At 54.2% G+C, this 23186-nt stretch overlaps 1 protein-coding gene across 4 annotated transcripts in view; it reads right to left on the bottom strand.

Moving 5' to 3' along the window:
• The window catches only part of SH3PXD2A (SH3 and PX domains 2A), a 242331-nt gene that overhangs the window by 78965 nt on the left and 140180 nt on the right, over positions 1-23186 (bottom strand). For all 4 annotated transcript variants that reach the window (XM_041746521.1, XM_041746519.1, XM_041746520.1 and 1 more), the window contains one exon: positions 18904-18995. In XM_041746521.1, the coding sequence (XP_041602455.1) occupies positions 18904-18995 (92 nt within the window). The remainder of the gene's footprint in view (positions 1-18903; positions 18996-23186) is intronic.

The following is a 23186-nucleotide window of genomic DNA, read 5'->3' as shown; positions in this document are numbered from 1 at the left end:
TTCAGGAGCCACAGGAAGCTGGAGGGGAGGGGAAGGCCAGTCTCCCTCTAGCACTGCCAGAAGCTAATGTAATTGCAAAGGCTCCCAGGCTGTGTCCTGACAGGGTTCCATCAGGCCACTGGGCCTTCTCTGCAACTGGTACAGAGGATGACTAAGACCCCAGGTACAGTAACCAGCCATTCCAGGCAGACTGGGACATGGGACTTCCGGGGGTCAGACTGGGAAAATCCCAGACAAAATGGGACAGTTAGGACCCCCTCTGGTCTATAGGTCTGGCCTGGCTGGGGGAGAGGGAATGAGAACCTCCAACACAGCACCATATCCCTCCCTCATTTCAACAGGGACTCCAGAGTCACCCTCTTCCTCTCCCCCATAATCTCGGGATATAAACCGTTCATCCCCTGGCCCTGCCTCTAGGATGCAGGGGACAGGTTCTGGAAGCAGACAGAGCCCAGTTCAACCCTCTGCTACTTGCTAGCCGGGTGGTCATCTTAAACCTCTGTTTCTCTACCTGTAAAATGGGGGGAATAACAGTACCTCAAGATTTAGGGATGCATAAAAGGGCTTGCATGGTGCCTGGCCCAGAAAATGCCATAAATTGTCTCTCTTATATAGTCTTTCATACCTAGAACTGACTCCATCTCAGTGGCTACCCAAAGGCAAAGGCTTGTTGAAATTTGGCCCTCACCATGATGCTGGCAGCACTGTACCAAGCAGCGCAATTCCAGCCTCGTTTTCAGAGTTTTGGGCTTTCACAGACACAAAACAAGCCCTGCTCTCTGCCGAGCAGGGTCCATCTGGGAAAAGCCCATTTCTACACACTAAATGTCTGAACGGGGCATATCTGGCAACAATCATATTATCAGGGAGCCACTGACCCCCTAGGAACTTGCGTGCCTGAACTCACTTATCGGATGTCTTTAACCTTCCAGAGTGGCCTACTCTCTGAGCCCCAAACCACAAGATGTAAAGGTGGTGCATTTTCATGCTACTGGCACCCCAGGTGGGTTAGCTTTTTTTTTTTTTTTCCTCTTTTTATCCACTTTAATTCCTCTTGGTGAGATCAGCTGCACTCCTTCTATAGACATTCTAGTGAAGGGGCTGGGCTGTAGACAGTGAAGGGTGCAAGGCCAGAGGCAGGGGGCAGGAAAGGCAGTTAACAATTCCTGCCTGCTGGACACCTATTTTGGCACAAACTTTCTCACTCTCTGCCCTCCCCCGGGGGGAACTCCCAGCACACATTGACCTTCAGTGCTCAGAAATAGGCAGAGGAGGTGGTGGTAATCCATTTTATGAATAAGAAGGCTGAGCTCCTGAGGGCTTTAGTGGTTTCCCCAGTCTCCGGAAGCTGAAGTGACATCCCTCATGCGGAACTCCCCACCCCGAGGCCCACAGGGGAGCGGGCTGAAAGAAGGGGATGCTCAAGAGCCCAAGTGTCAGGGGCAGGCTCCTGCTGGGAAGGGAGGTGGCCATCCTGCCATCAGGGATCCCAGGGGTGGGAGGCAAAGCCAGGGAGAGCCGCTGGGGGTCTGGCTAGGCCAGTTCTGTGGAAGGATGTTGAGTCCCTGCCAGGTGGAACTCTGAGTGCTACAGAGACCGTATTGCGGTTGCCACCCCCTCTCCCTCCCATTCTTGCTCCCATTAGAGAGTGTCCTGGCAGAGGAGGACGTGCACGCTCGAACTTCCAGCCTGATGTTCTCACCCTCCTGTCTGCTGGCTGACATTGGCTGCTCGGCCCAGGACGCCCGTCTGTAGGGCCTGCTGCTGCTTGGAACTGCTTGAGAGGCCTGATGGCTTGCCAGATGGCTGGCTGTGGGTGACCTTGAGAGCCCAATGATCTCAGGGGGACATGAGTGGGACCGAGAAAATAGGGCCCGGACTGAGAGTGTGCAACCATGGCTAGGGCAGTGACATGGAGCCCTTGAGATGTGTAATGATGATCTTGACTGCCGTTAGCCACTGCTGAGTGTGTTTTCAGCTCCTGCCATAGGCTGCTTGTGAAGGCCTGTGCAGGTGCAGGAGAAATAGGACATTCTCTGGCCTGCAAGTTTAAGGCAAAGATGGGAGAACAGAACTAACCAGCATAATGAGAAACCTAACATTCTGAGACATCCCAAGAGACACAGGAGCGGTTACATTCTAAGTGCAGAAAAAAAAGAGATCCCGGGGCTGCAGAACATCTAAGACAGGCTTCCAGGAACAGTGAGCTTTGAGCTGAGCCTTGAAGGGTCAGGGGTATTTGGGTCCATGGAGAGGGTATAGAGGGGAAAGCTCTAGAACCAGGAACAAGCAGCTTCAAACGGGAGGAGTTAAACCAGGGAGGGTAGGTAAGCAGATGGACAGGCAGGGATAGGCCAGGCTGGTGGGGTGGGGGAGGAGTGAGGGATCAATGTCCTTCTGTGAAATCCAGAAGATTTCAGAGTCAGGGAAGGATGTGGCCAGGGTGTGCCTGGAGGAAGAGTTTTGTTAAGAGGCGAGGCAGACAGTGAGGGGGCAGGCGGGAAGGCACAGAGCTAGTGACAAGTCTGGTAGTAGTGATGTCAACAGACCCCAGGTTCTGAGCACGGCTTTGCGCCAGTAGCTGGTGGACCTGGGCAAGCCACTTCAAATTAATGCCTTTCAAATGACAGGCCATGACCCATTTGTGAGTTCTGAAAACAACTTAGTGTGTCCAAGGAAGCATTTTTAAAAGATGGACCAAAGGACGGCATCTGTCATAGTAAGGTAAGTACTGTTTTGTGAAACCTGTTTCAGGTGTCCACCTGCTTACTTGTCTGTATTGGGCTCTGATGGGAAATTTGTTACTGTGGCAGAAAAAATTTTTTAAGATACTGACAACTACGCACTTGGGGCCTGTTTCCCCATCCCTAACATGAGGGTACTATCTCACAGCCTTGTTAGTTCTCTGTGGAAGCAATACAGTGAGTGGGACAGGGCATGTCAGTCCAGAAGCTGTGTGAGGAGGGTGTGAGCTAAGGGGACTTCCAGTCAGCTGAGGTCTGGAGAAGGCTGGGGGGATTCCCACCCCACTTAGCCCCTCCCTGGGTTTCTGCTCTGGCTTCTCAGACCCTTTGCACGGAAGGGTCCCGAGGGGCAGTGGCCCCCAAGGAAGACAGACGGACGGGGCATGAATCCTGTTCTTTGCCCTCATTTGCGCCCTGATGTAAACTGTGGCACTGAGGGCCCTTGTGTCCAACAAGAATCCGTCCTTTCTCCCCAGGATCAGTGTTTTCCCGGGGCCTGAGAATGGGCCCCATTGTGGCCATGTGGACAGTCCAGAGAGGCCGGAATTCCTGCCCTGGGAGAAAAAGCTGAATTCCTGGGGAGGGAAGGGGTCTCAGCAGCAGCCCCCAACCCCCAGGGTGAGTCCCAAAGAGGCCCATGCCAGGGCTGTGGCACACCCCAGAATCCTCCCAGGCCTTGTGCTTATCTCCCTAACATCCCAGAGCGTCTCTGCTGCTCCATCCACAGCAAAAAGACAAAGCGCTGTCTGTCTGTCTCCTCTGAGTGGACTCATCATTCTGGGCAAAGGCCCTGAGTGTGTTGCCAGCCCAATGATGGCTCCTCTGCATCCAGGCCTTGGAGCAGAGGGTTAAGAGTGGGTGTGGTGGAGCCTGGTTTAGCCACGTGCCACTTTGTGACACAAGCAAGTCGCTTAACCTCTTGGTACCTTCAGTTGTCAAAGGGAGATGCAAATGTCCTACCTTTGTTATGGGAATGACCTGAGATAATGTGCAAAGCTCTTAAAACAGAACCTGGCATGTGCAGAGAACCCTGGCCTAGAGCCTGGCTTCACAGCAGGGGCTAGAATGAATGTGGATGGTGGCCAGGATATAAGAATTGCTGACTTGCCCAGCCTCAAGGGTATGGACTTCATAAGAATCTGGCCCCACTGCCCAGGGGGCCAGCTCAGGACCCTGTAAACAATGGGCCTGGGTTTCCACTTGTATGCACGCCAAGAAGTCCCACCAAATGGTGACTGATAAGCGGTCTGTGGAGGGAGAGGATTGGGCACTGGTTTCCTAGAGGGGAAATGAGGCTGCTCAGCCCTCTGGCCACAGGGTGCTGTGAGCCTCCCACAAGCTGCCTGAGTTCCTGCCCTCTATGCTGCCTGGCCGTGGGTCCCCCTGGACTCCTGGGAACGGCATGCCAGACCTGGGGAACTGTGGAAGGGACACTAACAAAATGCTGTGCTGGGGTCCAATTGCAAAGTTCCTGGGGAGAAGGGCAAAGAACGTCTTCCATGCTTGCAGGCCTTCCCAGTCTCTCTCCAAGGACATTTGTCTGTCTGTCCATCCACCCATCTATGTCTTAAGTGAGACCCAACCCACTCTTGTGTCTGAGCAGAAGGGTGGTGGGAAAGACAGTTCTGCCCTCACAGAGCACACTGTCTGGTTGGGAGTGACATGACAAACACCCAGAAAGAGAAAACATACAGTCACTTTGTGATTTCATAACCTGGTCAAAAGGATTTGTTATACAGGAATTCCTGGGAAGGGGAGGTCAGAGTGGTCTGGGGCAGTTGGGAAGGGCTGTCTGGAAGAGGAGGCTCTAGAGCTACCCTGAAAGGTGAATATTAGAAAGAGCAGGGGGAGGAAAGAGGTTTGGGCTGGAAGGGATGATGTGGGCAAAGGTGCACGGGCAGGAACAGAGATGGGATCTTGTGTGTGTGCGTGTGTACATGTGTGCATTGGCGTGTGCTCGTGTGTGTGCTAGGAGCAGAGAGAGGACAAGGAGACCTCAGGGCGGCTGTCTGCCGTGAGCGCAGGTGGGCAGGACCTGCAGCTGGGGCTGGACTCAAGTGAAGGCACACAGCTTAGATTTTAGAAGAACCTCGGTGGGAGAAACCCAGTGGTGATGTTTGTAACAAAAGATTTTCCCCTGGAAGGTGGCGGCACAGCTCCGAGACTGAGAATCAGGTTTCCATCTGGTTCTGCTTTTCCCTGTTTAGGCCGTGGGATGGGCCTTTGTTTCAGGGGAGACAAAGGACTGCTCTGCTCCCTACGCTAAAATCTGCAGAAATGTGCCTGACCCGTGAGTGCGTGCATGTTGGTGTGATACGCACCAGGTCCCCACTGTTGAGCAGACCTCCGGGTGGCCCCTCGGCCATAAGGCTGCTCGCTCCCCAGCCCTGGCCTAATTTTGAGCTAGGCCAAGGGCTCTCTGCTTCTCTTGGACTCCCAGGAGCCTGTCCCAGGCCCAGCTGTGCTCGTGTCTGCCTTCGCCTCCGTGGGAGGGAATGCTGGAAGCAGGGCCCCAGGCTTCTCCCAGAACCTAGCTCACCTGCACCACCCAGGACGGTCTCGACTCTTGGAGCTCACATGCTTGTCTCTTACAGTGAGAGAACGCTGCACCTCCCAGACTTTCTTGAACTCCGTGTCACACGTGCACAAGCACGAGCACCCAGGCAGGCCAGGGCCCTTGACGCCTCCATGACATTATCTCTGAGGTAGGTGCTTTAGGCCCATTTTACGGGTGAGGCTCGGAGGCACACAGCTAGCAGCAGGGAAGCAAGGCCGAAAACTCAAGGCTGTTTGTGCTTATGGCCTTTTCCTGCACCCTCCTGCCCTCTCCAGCATTTCACAACATTCCAGCCCAGGAAGCCCATTTTGATTCTGCCCTCTGATGGCACTGGGTGTCCCAATTCCATCCCCAACACTTGGGGGTGCCCCACCTCAAGCTGCCCAATAGAATCGTGATCACCGATAGAAATGGCCTCTAGTCAGGCAGCCACTGCCATTGTGGCTTCGAGCACCTGAGACGTGGCTAGTATGACCCAAGAACTGAATTTTTAATCTGATTTAATGAGAACTTAATTTAAGTAGGCACAGTGCATTGCCTAGTACACCAGAGAGTGCGGCCTAGATCAGTGCGCTGCATGCAGCTCACGCGGGAGATGTCTCCGTGTAGCTGCCTGGATTCAAGCCCCAGCTCTGTCAGATTATATTGAGTGTCTCTGTCTTCATTTCCAGTCTATAAAGTGAAGAGACCGACAGGACCCACCTAACTGGATTGCCGGAGGACAAAACAAGTTGATGCATATGAAGTGCCTGGTGTGCACAGGCTCGATAAAGATGAGGATGCTCGAGCCTCCTGCACAGGCTGCTGGCCCCACACCGAGTCACGGAGCCCAGCACAGGCCCAGTGCTGGAGTAGGAGCAGCTGGGGAAGGATATGGGGAGACTGGCCTGGCTGGCCCTAGTGGGGTAGGCCAAGGCTTGGGGTGCTTGTTTAGAGATGAAGAGACCCAGGCTCAGAGGGTAAACCCCTTTCACCAAAACCAAGTGGCTAGTGCGTGGCAGACCTGGGTGATTAAGACCCATCTATGTGACTGTTCTACTTTCCTATTCCCCTGGAAGCCCGGCTGCTGCCAGGCTACCAGCCCTCCCGGGGACCCTGGTCCTCCCTTATTGGAAATGGCAGGGGTGACAGCCAAGGCTGGATCCCCCTCACAGCTGATCATGAAGGGACAGGTGGCTGCCACACTCTGAGCACCAGGCACTGGGCATGCAGGACAAAGGGCTCTGTGCCCTCACCTCCCTGCCTCATGCCACGTCTGATACTCAGAGCCTGGCCTGGCGTGGTACCCCTTCTTTTCCCTCCTAAGTCTTATGTTACTGTGATGTCTTTGCTGTTACTGTGATGTCTTTGCTGTTTCCTCCGCTCTACTGAGGGTCCCAGGAGGCAGGCAGTGTCCCTCCAGGCCTCACACAGGGAGAGGCACAGCAGGTGTTTGCTGAATGAAGGCATGAATGACCAGGCAAACAGGCCCAGGGCTGCCAGGGGCTTCGGAGGGGTTGGCCAGAGCTGCGGTGTTAACCTGAGTTGTCCTCTGGGCAGACCCTGGGTCTCTACCCTCCACTCCATTTCCCCCAGTAAAGCCCAGTGGAAGTGCTGCTTCCTTGCGGGGGTCCTCCTTGAGGATTATGGGTGGGTCAGCAAGTGTGGATGTTAGTTTGTATAAAATGCCAAAGTATTTGAACAATCTCCGTGTGCAGAGTTCGCCCTGAGGACTCAGTGTGCTTCCCCTCCACGGGTGAGAATGCCTCCCTGTGTCCTATGCTCCAGCTCCTGGCTGTGATGTCACCCAGGGTTGCCATGGAAACCCCGAGAGGCCAGCCTAGCGAGGCTGCACGTTCTTCCTGACATCCTGCATTCTGCTGCAGGATGTGTTACTGTTCCCCATGCATCTCTCCCTTCCCCAACTGGACCACAGTGCCTCACTGCCTCCTTTCTTGACTCCCCTGTGGGCCCAGGTCTGAGAACAAGGGAATGCCAGTGCTTAGGAAGTGCTACCTATTAAGATGCTAGCTCAGTATCAAGCTGAGATCTGAACCCAGTGTCAGCTGACTCCTAAGCCAGGGCTTGGAACCATCAGGACCCTGATCTTTCCATCCTTCCTGTCTATCAGCCTTCTGGCCTTCCCACCCTCCTGATCAAAAGCCTCCAAGCCAGCACTCACAGGCCTCCATCAGCCCAGGCCCTCTGTCTGCCCTCTGTCTCTGAGGCCTCCCCCAGGGGGACATCAGGCTCCCCATCCTTCCCCGAGCACCCCCACCCCCAAGGGCCTTGCTCCCTCTCCAAGTGCCCCAGGTACTCTAGACCTGAGCATCTCTGGCAGCTCACTGACCATTGGGGTGCCCTGGTCAGCCCTGCTGTGCTGGGGAGAGGACCACAGGGGAATGGTCCCTACACAGGCCTTCCTGAGAGCTTCGGCCAGCACAACCTTGGGCCAGTCCAGTCTCTACACTCCTGTTACAGAAGCTCAGGGCTTGGTGACAAAGGTCCTCAGCACCAGAGCCCCCAGGCCAGGGTCACTTAACAAGCATCTGCAAGCACCCACTGTATGCCAGCCAGGCCCTGGGGTCTTAGCATAGAATAAAACTGGGTTAAAAGCCGTGAAGAAAAGGGAGAGGTTGCAGAAACGGAGAGAAAGGGAAGTCTCTCTAAAGAGGTAAGGATTCTAGGATAATTGGAGCAGCAGATGGAATGGGAGGCGGGAGCCATCGGGCTGGAGATGGGGAGGGAACCAGGCTTCCCAGGCCCAGGCCACCGGGAACCTGCTTGGAAGTCATCCTGCCACAGTGGAAAGCCATGTCAGTGTTAGCTTATGCAGGCTCTTTGGAAAGCCCCCTCTGACTGCTCTTTGGAGGTGGACAGGGCCAAGGGGGCAGCTGGAGAGCTGGAGGAAGAAGCCACAGTGGGTGCATAAAAGCCCCGCACCCCTGCCCTTGAGTGGGACCACCAGTTCTTGGCCAGCTCCCAGAGTTCCCTATGGGGTGAGGCCCCAGTGGCCCATGGGGCATCTAGTTGATTGTGACTACTTTTGGCTGCCTTCCCTCCCCTGCCTAACTTCACTCCCTCACTGGCGTCTACCATTATCACCTCCCAAATAAACTGCCTGGGCTCAAATCATCCCCACACCTGCTTCTGCAGTATTCTAAACCAAACCATCTGCCTCTCCCTGTCTCTGGCATGGAGTATCCGCCGCCTACCACTACCCACCAAGATCCTTATAGCCTGCTGGACCTAACAGATGACCAACACATAGTGGGGGCTTTACGGAGACATGCCAACATGGGGGATGACCCATGTCTTCTGTCTTCTGGCACTAGTGGCTGCCTGTGGCCCTGTAGGTCTCTGTGAGTCTCTGACCAGTAAGACAGGCTCACAGGCGCCCTCTCTTGCAGGACAAGAGCACTCCCTGCTATTAACCTTAAATTCTCTGGCTTGGCAGGCATAGCCCTCTCTAATTGGGAGCCTGCTTCTGCGTAATTAGATCAGACCTGACCACAGCCCAGCTCCCACTTCCCTGGCCATTCAGGGCAGCTGGCCCCTCCTCCCTGTCCCTCAGGCAGGCTTTGATTCGTGTTACCATAAAGGGGTTCAGCTTGGGCCTCCAGGTGCCCTTCTGTGCATCAGCAGGCGGGATGCTCTGGAAGTCAGCTGGAAAAGTTTCTGAGAGCCAGAAGGAACATTAGACTCTGAGTCAAAAAAGTGCTAGTTGTTTCTCTGGGTGACCTTGGGCAAATCATCACCACCCCCCCCCACCCCCGCAGCCCTGCAGAACCTGTCAGGGCAACATGAGGGCAGGGCTGGAGGATGTCTGAAGGCCCAGGTGGGGAGGCAACCCTCCCCCCTGCTTCCAGTGGGATGCGGCCTCAGACTGGGGTGGAGGCTGCTTTGCCGGCTCCAGAAACTGCCAACTCACACCGCTGTGTGCTAAGTGGTGAGCGTTGTGTGGGCACTAGCTAGCCAGGCCTCTGGCTTCTCCCTCAGCACGCAGCAGCCCCTTGACAATAGCAATGGTAATAATAGGTCCCATTGATTATGAGCACGTGCCAGGCAGCATGCTAAACACTTGGTGAGCATTACTGAGGTTGAGAGCCAGGCTCTCCCGCTGGACTGCCTGGATTGTAGCCATCTCTGCCACTCATCAGCTTTGCAAGTCACATAACCTCTCTTTGCCTTAGTGGGCTTAACTGGAAATTGAGGGAAAAAAACGTGCCCAGCTCATGGAGAGATGCAAAAATTAAATGAGCTAAAATGCATACATTGCTTTTTGCTAAAGCCCTGGGCTGCCTGCAAGCAGCCCCTGTGGCTTAGCCCCTAGGTCTATTGCCTGCACCCAGTAGCCTTCTGAGATGCCCTGGGGAAAGCAAGCACTGAAGTCACATGTAGCCCACATGCAGGGCCAAACTGCATGTGTACTTCCTGGGGGTGGGGATGAAGTGCATGGGGGCACCCTCAGCCCTCCACCCTGGGCACCCACTCAGCAGCCGGTCCACCTCAGAGCAGCACTGAGAAGGGCAAAGCAGGCCTTGCCGTGGGCTACTGGACAGTCTGTGCAAGAGCCAAAGCAGCTGGAACTACCAGGTCTAGAAATCAGAGCAGCACACGGTTGAGGAAAGAACCCGGTCTCTAGGTACATATTTCCCCTCTTTCCTGACAGGGGCAGAGGGAAGGGATGTTGATGGGGCTCCTCAGCCCCAGAGCTGGTTTTTTAATTCTTCCCTCTGGGATCTATTCAGGGCTATGCAAAAGTTCTAAAACTGGATTGTGGCGATGGTTGCACAACTCTGCAAATTTACTAATCATCATTGGATTAATGGCACACTTAAAATGAGTGACTTTTATTTTATGTAAATTATATCTCAATAAGACTGTCTGAAAGTAAAAATCTCCTGCCTGGTTCAGGTGGCAAGATCTTGGGCTGTGTGTCCTGGGTTGGGGCCAGGGGAAGGGGGTTCCCATTAATTCAGGGTTCCTCATGTGACAAATGGGCCACATGATAGAGACAGGGTAAGGGAGTAAAGGGCTTGGTTTGAGGCTGGGGTCACAGCTGGACCTAAGGAAGACCAAAGTCAGGTGTCTGTCTGGGCAGCAGCCGGCTTGGCTTTCAGGAAGACAGAGAGAGGCTGGTTCTGGAAGCACATCAGGGGTCTGACCCACAGCAGATAGGCCCTCCTGGGAGCTCTCGAGGCTGGGGGAGGGGTCTCAGGGAGGGCACCCAGAACTGGCCCTGGGCTCCTGAGCCTTGTGTCTTCTCAGGGATGTGGGCTGACAAGAAGCCTAGATTCCCCTTAAAGAGTCCCCAAATATGGAAAGTGCCCTCAGTTGTACCTTCAGGGGCCCCCATCTGTGACCACAGCAACCGTGGAGTCCTGATTCAATTATTCTGCCCTACGGTCAGATAAAAGGTCTCAGCATCTAGCAGTTTGGAGCCATGGCCCTGTGGCTCCATCACACACCCCCATGTGGGTAGCTGGGCGCAGATCTGAAGCTGGAAGGGTTTGAATCCAGCCTCTGACACATAATAGCTGAGAGGTAACTGAACCAACACGAGCCTAAGCACCCTCATCTACACAAGGGAGGCCTGAGTCTCACCGGATTACACTGATGGTTAAACAAGACCACACTCAAGGACCCAGCACCGGTTTTGACAGTATCAGCCAAATCTACAGGCATCTGTCCTGATACTGGCAACTGCAATGCCCAAAGCTTCCACGAGGTGGAGCCAGATACACACAGAGCCCTCGCACTAAGTCACCCAAAGTTAAGTGGTGCCTCAAACCCACAGGGCTTGTGAAGGAAGGGTCACGTGATCTGCAGAATGCTTGTCTCTTCCACATCTGACCATGTCTATGAATGTCTTTCATTTCCACAGCCATCTGCCACCACTGCAGATCCTGGTTGCTACATGCTTGGACCATTGCAATAGCTAGGGGGCCCTGATAAGATCACAGAATGTCAGAGCCAGGAGAGACCCCAAAGAACCCCAAATTTTGCCCCTTTCCCTGATGATGAAATATAAAGGGCTAATGACTGACCAAGGTCACCCAGTGGACACTCAGACCCAACTCCTCTGGCCCAGCCCTAGTCAGGATGCTCTTGGTCTCCAGGAAGACACAACTTCTTTCAGTTTCTTGAAACTGCCCCAGTCTTAGGGACTCTCTCTGACCTGAGTGTCCTTGTCTCCCAATCCCCTTGAGTAGGGTAGCTCGTAGCTCCCACCTCACTCTCAGCTCGAATGCCACCTCTCCGCAGAGGCTTCCCTGACCACCTTGCCAGGCTAGCCCACTGCTATGGACGGTCCAGCATTCGTGTATCACTTGTTTCATTTCTGCCATCTCCACTGGATTGGCAGCTATTATAAGCTCCATTTCACAGGTGAAGAAACTGAGATCTTGGCATTTAAATAATTCCCAGGCCACAGGGTAGGTGGGGAAGGAACCAAGGTGCTAGCCAGAGCTCTATCGTGCTCTGCTGCCTCCCACAGCAGCAAGCCAGGCCCTGACCGTGCTGTCTCTTCCCTCAGACCACAAGCTCCCCATGGGGAGGGCTGAGCTGTGTCCACTTCCATGGCCCTGGTGTCCCACACCAAGAAGATGATCAAAAATGCTAGAATGAATGAATGCCTCCTGTCTGGATGCCAACAGAGGAAGCCTTAGTCCAGGAGGCCAAAGACCTGGGTTCGAGGGTCAGCTCTGTCATGGACTCCCTATGGAGGGGTGGCTAACCAGAGGACTGGTTACAATGGAGGGGGAACCAAGACACCCTTGAACGTGACATAACTGTGAAGCAGGCCTCCGGAGCTCTGTAAGGGGCTCATCCTGTGGCCCTGGGAGCCAGGGAAGGGGCCCGTGGAGCCTTGGGCACCTGTATAGCAGGACTGTCCTCCTGGGGCTGAGGAGGACCCCTATACCCCTCTACTTTCCCTATCCCACCACCTCCTTTCCACTCTTGCTCGAGGGAGCTGAACCCCTGCACTGGCTTGAAAATGGAATAACCTTCTCTCCCTGGACACAGCTGGCACAGGCCTTTGCTCTGAGCTGGGCTATTTCGTTAGCCTCCCTGCACTTCCCACCCAGCATGACAGCTGGGCCCTCAGAAATCCTTGTTCCCCAGAGCTGATGCTCCTTTCAAGTGGGTTGGAACCAGCTTCCTGTGAGCACCTTCCTCCCACCTGCCCGCCCAGGTTGAGGGGGGCCCGGCAGGGGGTAGGCAGGGTCTACCTGCATAAAGTTCTGAGTTGCTCCAGCCCCCAGTTCCCAGTGGACCCCATGGTTCCTACAGCTACATCCAGCTGGCTCTCTCACCTGTCAGTATAAAGAGACTATTTGTGCAGCTGCTAGTGGTGGTGGGGCTGGAAGGACAGCGCGGGCCACGTCCCTGGCCCTGTGGGTGGTGGCAGAGCTTGCTGGCAAGGGTCTAACTGGGACTTAGCAAAGCACAGGGCCAGGGAATGGGCTCTCCCCTCCTTTCCCAGGCCACAGGCCCCCTGAGGAAGGTAGGAACATGGACACCTCAGAGTTCCCGACAGCCGGCAGGGGGCCTGGTGGCAGACTGGGGGCAGCCGCACCCCACCATCAGCACCAACCCTGGCAAGTTCTCCCAGAGCTGACCATTTCCATTCCCACAGAGTAGCCACTCTGCACCCAGGCCTGGGCCCATGGAAGAAAGGGAAGAACAGAAGCTCCTGTGAGTGAACTGTGTTGGGTCAGGCACTTAACAGACATTAGCACCCTCGAACCTCCCCACTGTCCCGCAATGTGGGTATTGTTGGCCACCCTCACAGATACAGAAGCCTTCAGAGATTTGAAGAGGTGGAGTGATTCATTCAAGGCCAAAGCAGAGCTGGGTGTTCTGACTGTTGTCTCTGGAGTTGGTTTAACTCCTCAAAAATTCTACCTAGTGGCAGTCTTGAGCCTTTAGTCCACCAGCCCATGAATTTCTGGCACACAGTAGATGCTCAGTGGATACATGCTGAGGATGGAAAGCACAGCAGAGACTCTCTTTCCAGGGCTCACCCCACAACCCTCCCTTTGCCTCCCAGGGAAGATGAAGAGAACGTAAGCAGCTACTGTGTACTCCACACACATCATCTCATTTAACTCTCCTCAGCTCCTGGGCAGGTAGGTGTGACTTCCAGAGGAGGCCCCAACATTAACCTGAGTGCACCTGGCTTTCAGCAGCGGAGCCCAGATTCTAACTCATGACATCAGGAGTCAGACATGACCAAAGCAGTCAGCCTACCTCCTGAACAAGGCTGACCTGGAATTCAACCGGGATGGAGAACAGGGGTGCCCCCAGGAGGGGCCTCCCCAAATTCTCAGGGCCATCCTGTCTGCAACCCCCCCACTCACTCTCTGTCTTCTTCCTGGATCCCTTCTGTCCTCCTGGCCTCTGTTTTCCCCAGGGGAGGGCAGCCATGGCCTCCATCCCTTCCGAAATATAAATGGGAGGGGAGGCTGGGAGATCCTCCAGAGTGCCTTTTGTCGGGTCAGCCCTCCTGCCCACCGCAGCCCCAGAGCTGCTGCCTGCTTCTGTCCTCCATTCCTGGAACCCTTGTTCAGCATCCTCTGGGTCAGCCCATACTCAGGACCCAAACCCTGGACTCTGCCTGGGCAGGCCTCCTGGTAGGACAGCCTCCCTCTCACTGATCTGCCTGGCTGCCCCCAGGTGGCAGGGATACTGGGGTAGACTCCGAGGCCAGAAGCCAGTGCTCCGGGCAGGCTGGGGCCAGGACAGTTCTGACCCGACCTGGCCACGGGCCACCACCTTGTACCCCCGGTCCCTCCAAACATTGGGCCATTGTTCCAGGCCACAACAGAGGGTGGCTCTGTGGCCTTGGGGCTGAACAAAAACCTGTTCAGCAAGGCTCTGCTCCTCCCATGCGAGTTCAAGAATTTGACCAGGATCCTGGCTGGCTTCATGGGAAGAAATAAGCTGAGGAGACAGGCCTGAACCTAGAGCAGAGAGGGGATGGCAGGAGCAGGAGCCCCTCAGCCTGTCTTGGGGGCTGACCACACGTCACTGGTGCCATTGTGTAAGAGGTGAGCCTGCTGGCCACATGCTGTGGGCTGGCAGCAGATAGACGAGTGGGGCAGGTATCATCATGATTTCTACTCTAAAGATAAGGAAACAGAGGCAGAGAGAAGCAAGAGGCAGAGATGGGCTCTGAACCCAGACCAATAATTCCAGAGGGATGAAGAATGCTCTTCACTTTGCTCCTATGACCATGGGCAGTTCTACTTACAGTTTTGTTAAATGACCTCAACTTTGTTTTGGCTCAGTCAACACTGACCAGGTGCCAGGCCACAGAGGTGGGGGCCCCCATGGTGGAAGAGACCCGTGAACAGATCCATGTGATATAGTTAGTGCCACTCCTATGGCAGCCAGGTGTGCGCTACAGATGAGACTTTCTGGAAGGTCTGAGTGGGATTTGGTCCTATGGTAGGTAGGGAGGGGGGCAGAAGGTTGCTCCAGGTGGAGGGGACAGGAAGGCATGAGTTTGGAGGGTGGCGATAGCTGGCTGCACTCTGGTGACATGAATATAAGAATGAGGGCAGGACTGGTGGGTCAGGAGGCTGGGGAGATGGAAAGGCAGGTCAGAGGCCACTAAAGGGGGTTCTCGTGGGGCTGGACCTCTCCCCTTTCCAATAGAAATGTGCATCAATCCAGGGACCTGAAGACAGGCCTCACAGAGTCCCTCTGAGAACCTCTGGGTTCCCTGATTCAATTTGGATGAAAATTTAAACTTGTAAAAAGAGGCATTTGCTGGGTCACATGGTTGACTCGGCTGTAAGTCCTGCCAAGCCAGCCTGGGCCTGCCTTAGCTCCCCTTTACCATCACTGACAACACATGGGAACCAGAGAATAGGCACCCACTGCTTGGGGTGGGGGCGGGGGGAGTGTCCTGTGCCTACGGAAGCCAGGCCCGGTAATACCTGGCCCCCGGCCTAGTAGGGGGTTGGTCCTCCAGGTGCTCAAACACAGCAGAGCCCGGGAGGGCTGACATGGCAGGTGCGGCCCCAGGACACTGCTAGGGGTCACCGCGGGCCCTGCAGGGTTACCAGCTGTAGCTGCCAGGAGGCTGGGCCCAACTGGTTGTCAGAGGCAACCCAGGATTTGTGTTGCACTGAATTCTCTTGAGTTCCAGGGGTGCGTCTTTCTCGGCCTCTTTCAGTATTTGGTGACTAGGGCTGTCCCTAACCCAAGCCAGCCACATGGCCCTCCAGAATCCCTGGAGAGGAGGCTAAGAAACATCATCGCTAGCTTTTCTTGCCCACCCCTGCTCACTGAGTCCTCATTACCCTGGGGCCATGTGCTGGGGGCTGGCAGGAGAGATGCTCAGTTCCCCCCGAAAGGGTGTGTGTGTGTTGGGGGGTAGCTGACAGGATGGTGTCCCCCATACCCAGGCAGGCCGACCTGTGCAAGGCCTGCCTCCTCCGCTTCTCAGTTGTGTGGCCAGGGGCAAGCCAGGTACTGCTAGGGCCTCTATTTCCCCATCTGCTAAATAGGGGTAATAGTACTAACTTTGGGGGTGGCCTGAGATTTAAATGAGATAATACATAGAGTACAGAGAAAGTAACCACTAAAGCTAACATCTTCCTTTTCCTCTCTGCACCCCCATCAAGACACTCACATGTGCACACTCACCTAGGTGCACATGTACACACACAGACACCCATACACATCGTGCACATGTTCCTATTCAACTTGTGGCTTCCCAAGAACACATAGTCCTCAAAAAGAAAACAATTGTCAAAGGGGCCAAGGCTGGTCTCCATGTGCCCCGGCCGGGTGGAGACCAGAAGGGGGCACTGTGAAGAGGGGCAAACTTGAGGAAGCATGAGCTGAGTGATGGGTTAGGGCCACGGTCAGATGTGTCAGCTTGGAGCCAGTCTTCTGTGAAATCACGTCATGGTCTATCTCCTGTGTAAGACTATGATGAAGGCTGAATGATCAGTCTTTCCTCTGGTAGATGTTTTCTGAGCACCTGCTCTGGGCACTGGGATGTAGTGCAGAGAATATGGGTACAAGATCCTACTCTCTCAGAACCGACATCCCAGTGAGAGGGATGGATGGTAACTGCCAGGAGTGAATGGGCCACGCGTGGGTAGTGATAACGGTCTACATGGGGAAGGATGAAGCCAGGAAGCAGAGGGCAGGCACTGGGAGGTTTTAACAGAAGGCCAGGGCCTGCCTTGCTGAGTAGCTGTGTGAGGAAAGTCTGGAAAGAGGTGTGGGAACAGGCCAAGGGGCTCGCCTGGAGAGGGATCAAGGGGCCCAGGCGGAGGGAAGAACCAGTGCAAAGGCCCCAAGGTACAAGCATAAGCCAGCAGGCCAGTGTGGCTGGAAAGGAACAAGGCGGGGGGGGAGCTGCAGAGGGTGCCACCAGAGGGAAGGGAGGGCCAGGAAGAGGGGCCCTAACTCTGAGTGACGTCAGAGGCATGGAGGATTTTGAGCAGAGGAGTGACATGATATGACGTATTAGTTTAAATGATCCTTCCTTCTGCTATGTTGAAAATGGACCACAGAGAGCAAGGGTACAGGCAGGGAGGGCAGTCAGGAGGCCAGAATCCAGGTGAGGATCGGTGATAGGGTGGCTTGGGCTGGCAGCAGGGCAGAAGGTGAGATGCAGTCAGAGTCTGGAAATACTCTGAAGCTAGTACCCACAGGATGTGCTAGTGGATGGAGGGGCGCAAAGGAAAGGGATACATCTAGAATCATGCCGGCGTTTGGGGCTGGCACAACAGCAGTACACAGCAGCATTAGTAGTGGGAGATGGACGACAGGAGCTGCCTTCCTGGGGCAGCTGCATGAAGATGCGACGCCACCATGGCTGCTCTGGTCAGGCTCACCTGAAGTATCTATAAGGAACATCCTTCCTGTGCGGGGCCAGGGTCTAGAGCCACGCTAGCAGTTTACAAGAGGACCCTGCTCTCCCCTGCAGAAGCCAGGGAGCGGCCTGGGATCAAAGCTGAGGGGCTCTCTTGGGCCTGCTCTGCCTCCCTCACCAAGGCTGGGCTGCTGTGTAGCCTTCCCTTCCCAGCAAGACAGAAAAGGGACCCAGACCCCCCCCTCCCCAGGTCCTGTGAACACCCGCCGGAGGGCCCCTGCAGCAGCACACTTGAAAGAGGCAGGGGGTTATCTGCAAAATTCCAATTAAATCCACAGGCTTTGATAATTTGATAAGCCACTCTACAGTCGCCCCTGAGTCAAAATACACTGTTACTTGATCCTGTGTTTATGTTTCAGGATGGAGGGGGAGGTGTACTGTGGGCGGGGAAGGTGCAAGCAGCTCTGAGAGAGGGGGGTGCAGACACTTGGCTGATAAATCGTCAGCCTGTCAGGCCACAGTCACCCACGGGGCTGGGCTCTTGTGGCAAGCACACCACAGTCTGGAGCACGAGTCTCTCTTGGCAGCTCCCAGAGGCTGAGTGGGGCCAGGGAGGAGAAGCCCTTCAGAATTATCTGTCACAGCTGACCCTGCTTCCTGAGCTTCAGGTCTGTGTCATGCAGGAGGGCTTCCTGGTCTTAGGCCATCTCTTACCAGACCAGCTGGAAACCAGCCCAGCTGGCTGGTACCACCTCGAGAAAGAGGCGCATAACCCTCTGCTCTGTTGACTTGGAATCAAATGCTTTATGACCCCTCCCTGCAAAAGCCAGGCTGTGATCTGCAGGGTGGAGTGTGCACTGAGCCACATTCCATTCTGTTCTACAACCTTCCATGAGCAAAACTGCTGAATACTTCCTATGGGCCAATAGCACTGAGGCTGTCTTCATCCCCTTGTTATCCCTGTAAGCTCTCTTGACCATTCCATGAGTCCCACGTTATTATGTGTTAGGGATGAGACAACAGAAACACAGAGAGGTTGAGCAAATGACCAGAGATCATAGCCTTGAGTGGCAAGCCCTGACCCCAGAGCCTGGCTCTGCAAAGCCATGCCCACTGCTTCACTGATGCACAACTGTCTCCCCATGCATGGTTGACATCATTCCTTGAGGGCCTTCTGGAGATTGGCAAAAGGCTAACCTACTGCCACAAGTGTATAGGTGGAGACGTGAAATAGGGCCAATTGTGTGACTTTGGGAAAACCATCTCACCTCACTGGCCCTCATTTCCTCCTCTGTAAACACGGCTACTAATGTCTATCATAAACTAGCCCAGGAGTTATTCAGTGAGTGAGCTCTCAGCCTGGACAGCACATGCCTCCCCGGGCCTGCATTTCATCTGTGAGTTTGGTAGCATCAACAATTAAGAGTAATGACTGCTAATCCTGGACCTCTGAACAGAGGGACCATTATACTTTCTTTTACTTCATCTGTTCTTTACAGTTACCTGTGAGCTAGAGAGAGTGCAGAGGAAAATATGCTCCCCAAATGCAGAGACATCCTTACTTGCCAGCCCCGAGGTAAAGGGAAATGAGAAGCAAGCTTTGGCAATAAGAGTCTGGGGAATAATGGTCCATATACCTTTGGCCCATCTCTCCCCAGCCTGCTTGGCCTTCCCAGCTCTCCCTTTCCTGGTGTCCCCACATCCTGAGCCTCTCCATGCTGCTCTCAGCTTTAGCCCACACCTCAAAGCACACAGGAGAGGCCTGAACTACCACTTACTCTTTCGGAGGGTTGACATCCTCTGGTCGGGCCTCAAAGAACCGAAAGACTTCATCGCACTGCGAAATGTGGGGAGGCAGCCGGACAAGTGCCTGTGGAAAGACAGGAAGAAAGGGTATTAGGTCTGATGAAAACCAAAAGCAGTCATCTTGGGCTGACAGTGATGACAGAGGCTCAAGGACTGTGCCATGGAAGATACAGCCACCTAGCCACCCATCCAACCAGACAACTCATCTACAAATCAACTAATCAGCTAACTAATGAAACAGCTCTTCACCCATCCCATGAAGCAGCCAACCAGCCACTTAATCCACTAACCAACTAGTCAAGTGATAAAAATAACTAATCGATCAACCCCAACTAATCTATCAATGATCCAGCCACTTCAACCAATCAAACATTCAAATAGCCAGTTCACCAACTAAATAACCAGCCAACCAAGCAAAAAACAATGCCCATCGAACCCTAGGTCTCAGGGCCCTCAGGAGTTAGTCATTCTGCCTGAATCCTGCAAGAATTGCCTCCTGGCCACAGAGTAAGTCCAAGATCCTTAGCCTGACAACCCAATTCTACCTGCTGTGTCTCCCAGTAGCCACATTCCAGACACACCAGATAGTCACAGTCCCTCAACACTGACTGCACGATTAATTATTTAATGGCAAGCAGATCATTCCAGCAAGGACAATAGGGTATTGTAACAGAATCTGATAGGACCTAGGAAGATTAGCAGAGAGGGGGGTTTTAGGAAAGACTCTTTGACGCTGAGTCCAAAGGAAGGGTAAGAATTAACTGGTCAAGTGAGGGTGGTGAGACCAAGCACGGTGGTTGCAGAAGCTCAGTGAGCTGGGCACGGCCTGAGTGCAAGCAAGGGAGAGGGTGCACCAGCCTGATCTAGCAGCGCTTTGTTTAGGACACCTGGCAGAGCAGTATAAGCTCAAGAGGGTGGAAAAGCTTCTTAGAAGAGTGGCCATGAGCTGGGGTACAGTGGTGTGCATTATTTGGATGGGCAGAGAGAAGATGGGCACCAGATGGGGGTAACTGTCCAGTAGGCGCATAGGCCAGCTATGAGCCTGTCATCCAGGGAGGCCTGAGAGTCTGCCGCCGCAAAGTAAGGCGTTACAGTCAGAGGTGGTCAGAATTCCAGCTGCACACCAGCGCATACTCCATACCGTATAGCCTGAGGCACCTGGGACCCCTGGCCTGCCCAACATGGAAGTGGGGGAGGGGGACAGGGGTGTGTGAGGCCAGGTGAGGCCCTGTTCCTGGCTGCTCAATTCACTATGCAGAGAAGTTACTGGAATGATACTTTAAGACAAACAGACGGGAGAGGTCACTGCCAAAATAGGGCTGAGGGCCAGGGCCAAGAGAGTCCTGGGATAGAGCCAGGAGAAGGGAGGGGAAAACTTGGGATTGTGGGAATTATGAAGGACTATTCCTGAGAAGGCTCCAGGTCAGTGGTCAGCTGAACAGGAACCTGCCACGTGCCTGTGCCTCCCCAGGACCCCTTCACCAGGGCTGCTTCAGGTACCATGACCCGATCTAGCAGCTCCCCTGTACTGAGCATGCTGGGGCCTCCCTGTGTGGAGTCACGGGGAACCTCATGGTGGTCTTCTTGAAGGCAGATCTCATCCTTGTGCTACTGATAAGGAGGTGGAGGTCAGGGAGGCCACTTGGCCTGCCCACAGGCACTATCAAGGGTGGGAAAGAATTTGCTAGAAGGTAAGGTCCAGGCAGTCAGGATTCTGTTCTGTGGATTGCGTGTCCCCAGATCCTAGAAGAGTGCCTGGCACAGAGCAAGCAGGCAATAAGTATTTGCTCAAATGAATGAATGAAGAAGTGTTTTGCTATGCAGACGCCCAATATCCAATAAGTAGTAGGACATGATAATGGAGGGGAAAAAAAGAAAGCACATGTGGTCTTTGGCTGCATGGAGAGAAGTATACTGTTAAGGAACAGGGAAGCAATTGTTCAATTCTTCCCAAGCTGGTCAGGTAACCACACAAGTATGGCACTGGGCACTAGGCATCCCACCATGATGGTCCTTTTTGATGTTATGCCAGCGCCTGGGCAAGGTGAGACAAGACCCGACCATAGCAGGTAAGATAACACTGTGCAACTCACAGCTGTTCTTTCTAGAGCCCATGGCTTTCCAAGGGTCTCTAACAGATCACATCCCCACCAATAGTCAGGAAACAGAAAAGAAGGGAAATTAACATTTAATGGGGAAGTACTGTGTGTCAGGCACCATCCCAGGCCCCTTGACCCCAATCATCTGGCAAACAGCGAGGCTTTTCAGTGTGTGCCTGACATGGGGCTACACCGGGGGGAGGGGGGTTGGAGGTCACAGGGATGAGTCAGACACAGCCTCTGCCCCTGCAAGAACATGTCTGATGAGGTGTCCTGGAGGTAGACATTTTGCTCAGGAGGCAGACATCATTGCCTTTGTTTATGATGGGAACACTGAGGTTATTGTGCTAAGGTGCAGGACGAAGCTCTGTGCTCAGGAGGTAGAACGGATGCAAGTTGCCCCCAGAGTGTTCAGGTTTTCTTTTATTTTTTTAAGATTTTATTTATTTATTCATGAGAGACACAGAGAGTCAGAGACATAGGCAGAGGAAGAAGCAGGCTCCATGGGAGCCTGATGCGGGACTCGATCCCAGGACCCCGGGATCATGATCTGAGCCAAAGGCAGATGCTCAACCACTGAGCCACTCAGGTTTTCATTTAACATACATGCTATGTGGTCTTTTCTCCCTCAGGAAGGGTAGAGGGAAAAGGAAAAGAAAGACTGAAGAAGGAGAGAGAAAGAGAAAGAGAGACTGGTAGAGAGACAGATGGAGAGAGAGATATACCGAGAGGCAGCGAGATGACAACAGGGACAGAAGGGAAACCAGGCCTGTGCAGAGCAAGGCCCCTGGCGGAACCTGGCTGGGCTGGGCAGGGCAGGACGCAGGAGGGAAGCCATCACCGGGGACCCAGGCGGTGTGCAGACTCGCTGCCAGGCTGACCTCCCCGAAAGGAAGAGGGAAGGGAGCCAGGGCCGGTTTCCAGCGCGCCCAGAGCGCTAGCACCCTCCCGGCTCTGCACACCGCCACCCACCCTCCGCAGCCCCCCGCCGGCCAGGCCTCGCGCGGCCCCGGCAGCGAACACAGGGGCTCTTCATGCCCACAGAGACCGGCATTCCGGGGGCAGAGGACGTGTGGGCCGTGAGGGCCTCAGACAAAGAGGCCTTTTGGTCGAACCACCGTGGCATCTTTATTTAACAGAGAGCCCCGAAGGGAGCCGCGTTGAGGGCTCATCCTGATCTCAGGCTGAGAGAGGCTCTCGGCTCAGGGAGCTTCCATCAGCGCTGCCGCCAAGCCCAGCTCCGGCCAAAATCATCTGGCAGGCGAGCTAGATGCTGAGCTGTCGGCCCCCGAGGCCTGGGCCAGTGATGACTGCCAGAGCCGGGGAACCCCCAAATCCAGCCATTCTGCGAGGAGCAGGTGGGGGCCATATACGGGCATTTTCAAGGATACCCAGGTCTCAAACTCTGCCAGTGGACATTCAGGATTTCTGCTGTGTGTGTGTGTGGGGTGGGGAGGGGGTTAAGTCAGGGCCTCAGGGCCAGCCAGACACAGGTTCAAGTGTTGGCTCTAGCATTCATGGGCTGTGTGACGCTGGAGGCATTGCTTGCCCTCTCTGAGCTCAGTACGATGGGTTTGATATGGCACCCATCTGTTAGGAGGCTAAGTGAGATCAGGGCGAGGAGGAGCCTAGCACGGTGCCTGGCACTGAGCAAACACTCCAGAAATTTTAGTTGTGCTATTGTCTTCGTTGCCATTATTACTAGAAAGAGCACAGGGAATGGGAGTCAGCAGACCTGAATTCTAATTCCAATCCAGCCCTTATATACTTGCTACATGACCTTGGGCAACTCACCTCACCTCTCTGGTTGCCATTTCTTCTAGGATAAAGTAGACTAGCTCTGGAATCTCACACTATCTCATAGAACACCTGTTTGATGAGGTAAAATGAGTTCTGTAGGCACATGTGACAGCCTTGTAGATGCCCACCTTGGTCTTGGAGATCACCATGTTCATTAGTATAGCCAAGGCTCTGAGAAGCCCTGCAGGGAAGAAACCTATAGAGCTTTGTTTAGGTCAGCATTTATTAATAATCATGACATGCTGGGGGATTGGCTCATCATAGTAACATCACATACTTATCTATAGGGTATGACTATGATTCCAATTTTACACAAGAAGCAAATAAAGCATAGAGAGGTTAAGCAATTTCCCAAG

The sequence above is a fragment of the Vulpes lagopus genome, chromosome 2, assembly GCF_018345385.1.
Source record: "Vulpes lagopus strain Blue_001 chromosome 2, ASM1834538v1, whole genome shotgun sequence".
Classification (NCBI taxonomy): domain Eukaryota; kingdom Metazoa; phylum Chordata; class Mammalia; order Carnivora; family Canidae; genus Vulpes; species Vulpes lagopus.
This window is presented reverse-complemented; position numbering and strand designations above follow the sequence as displayed.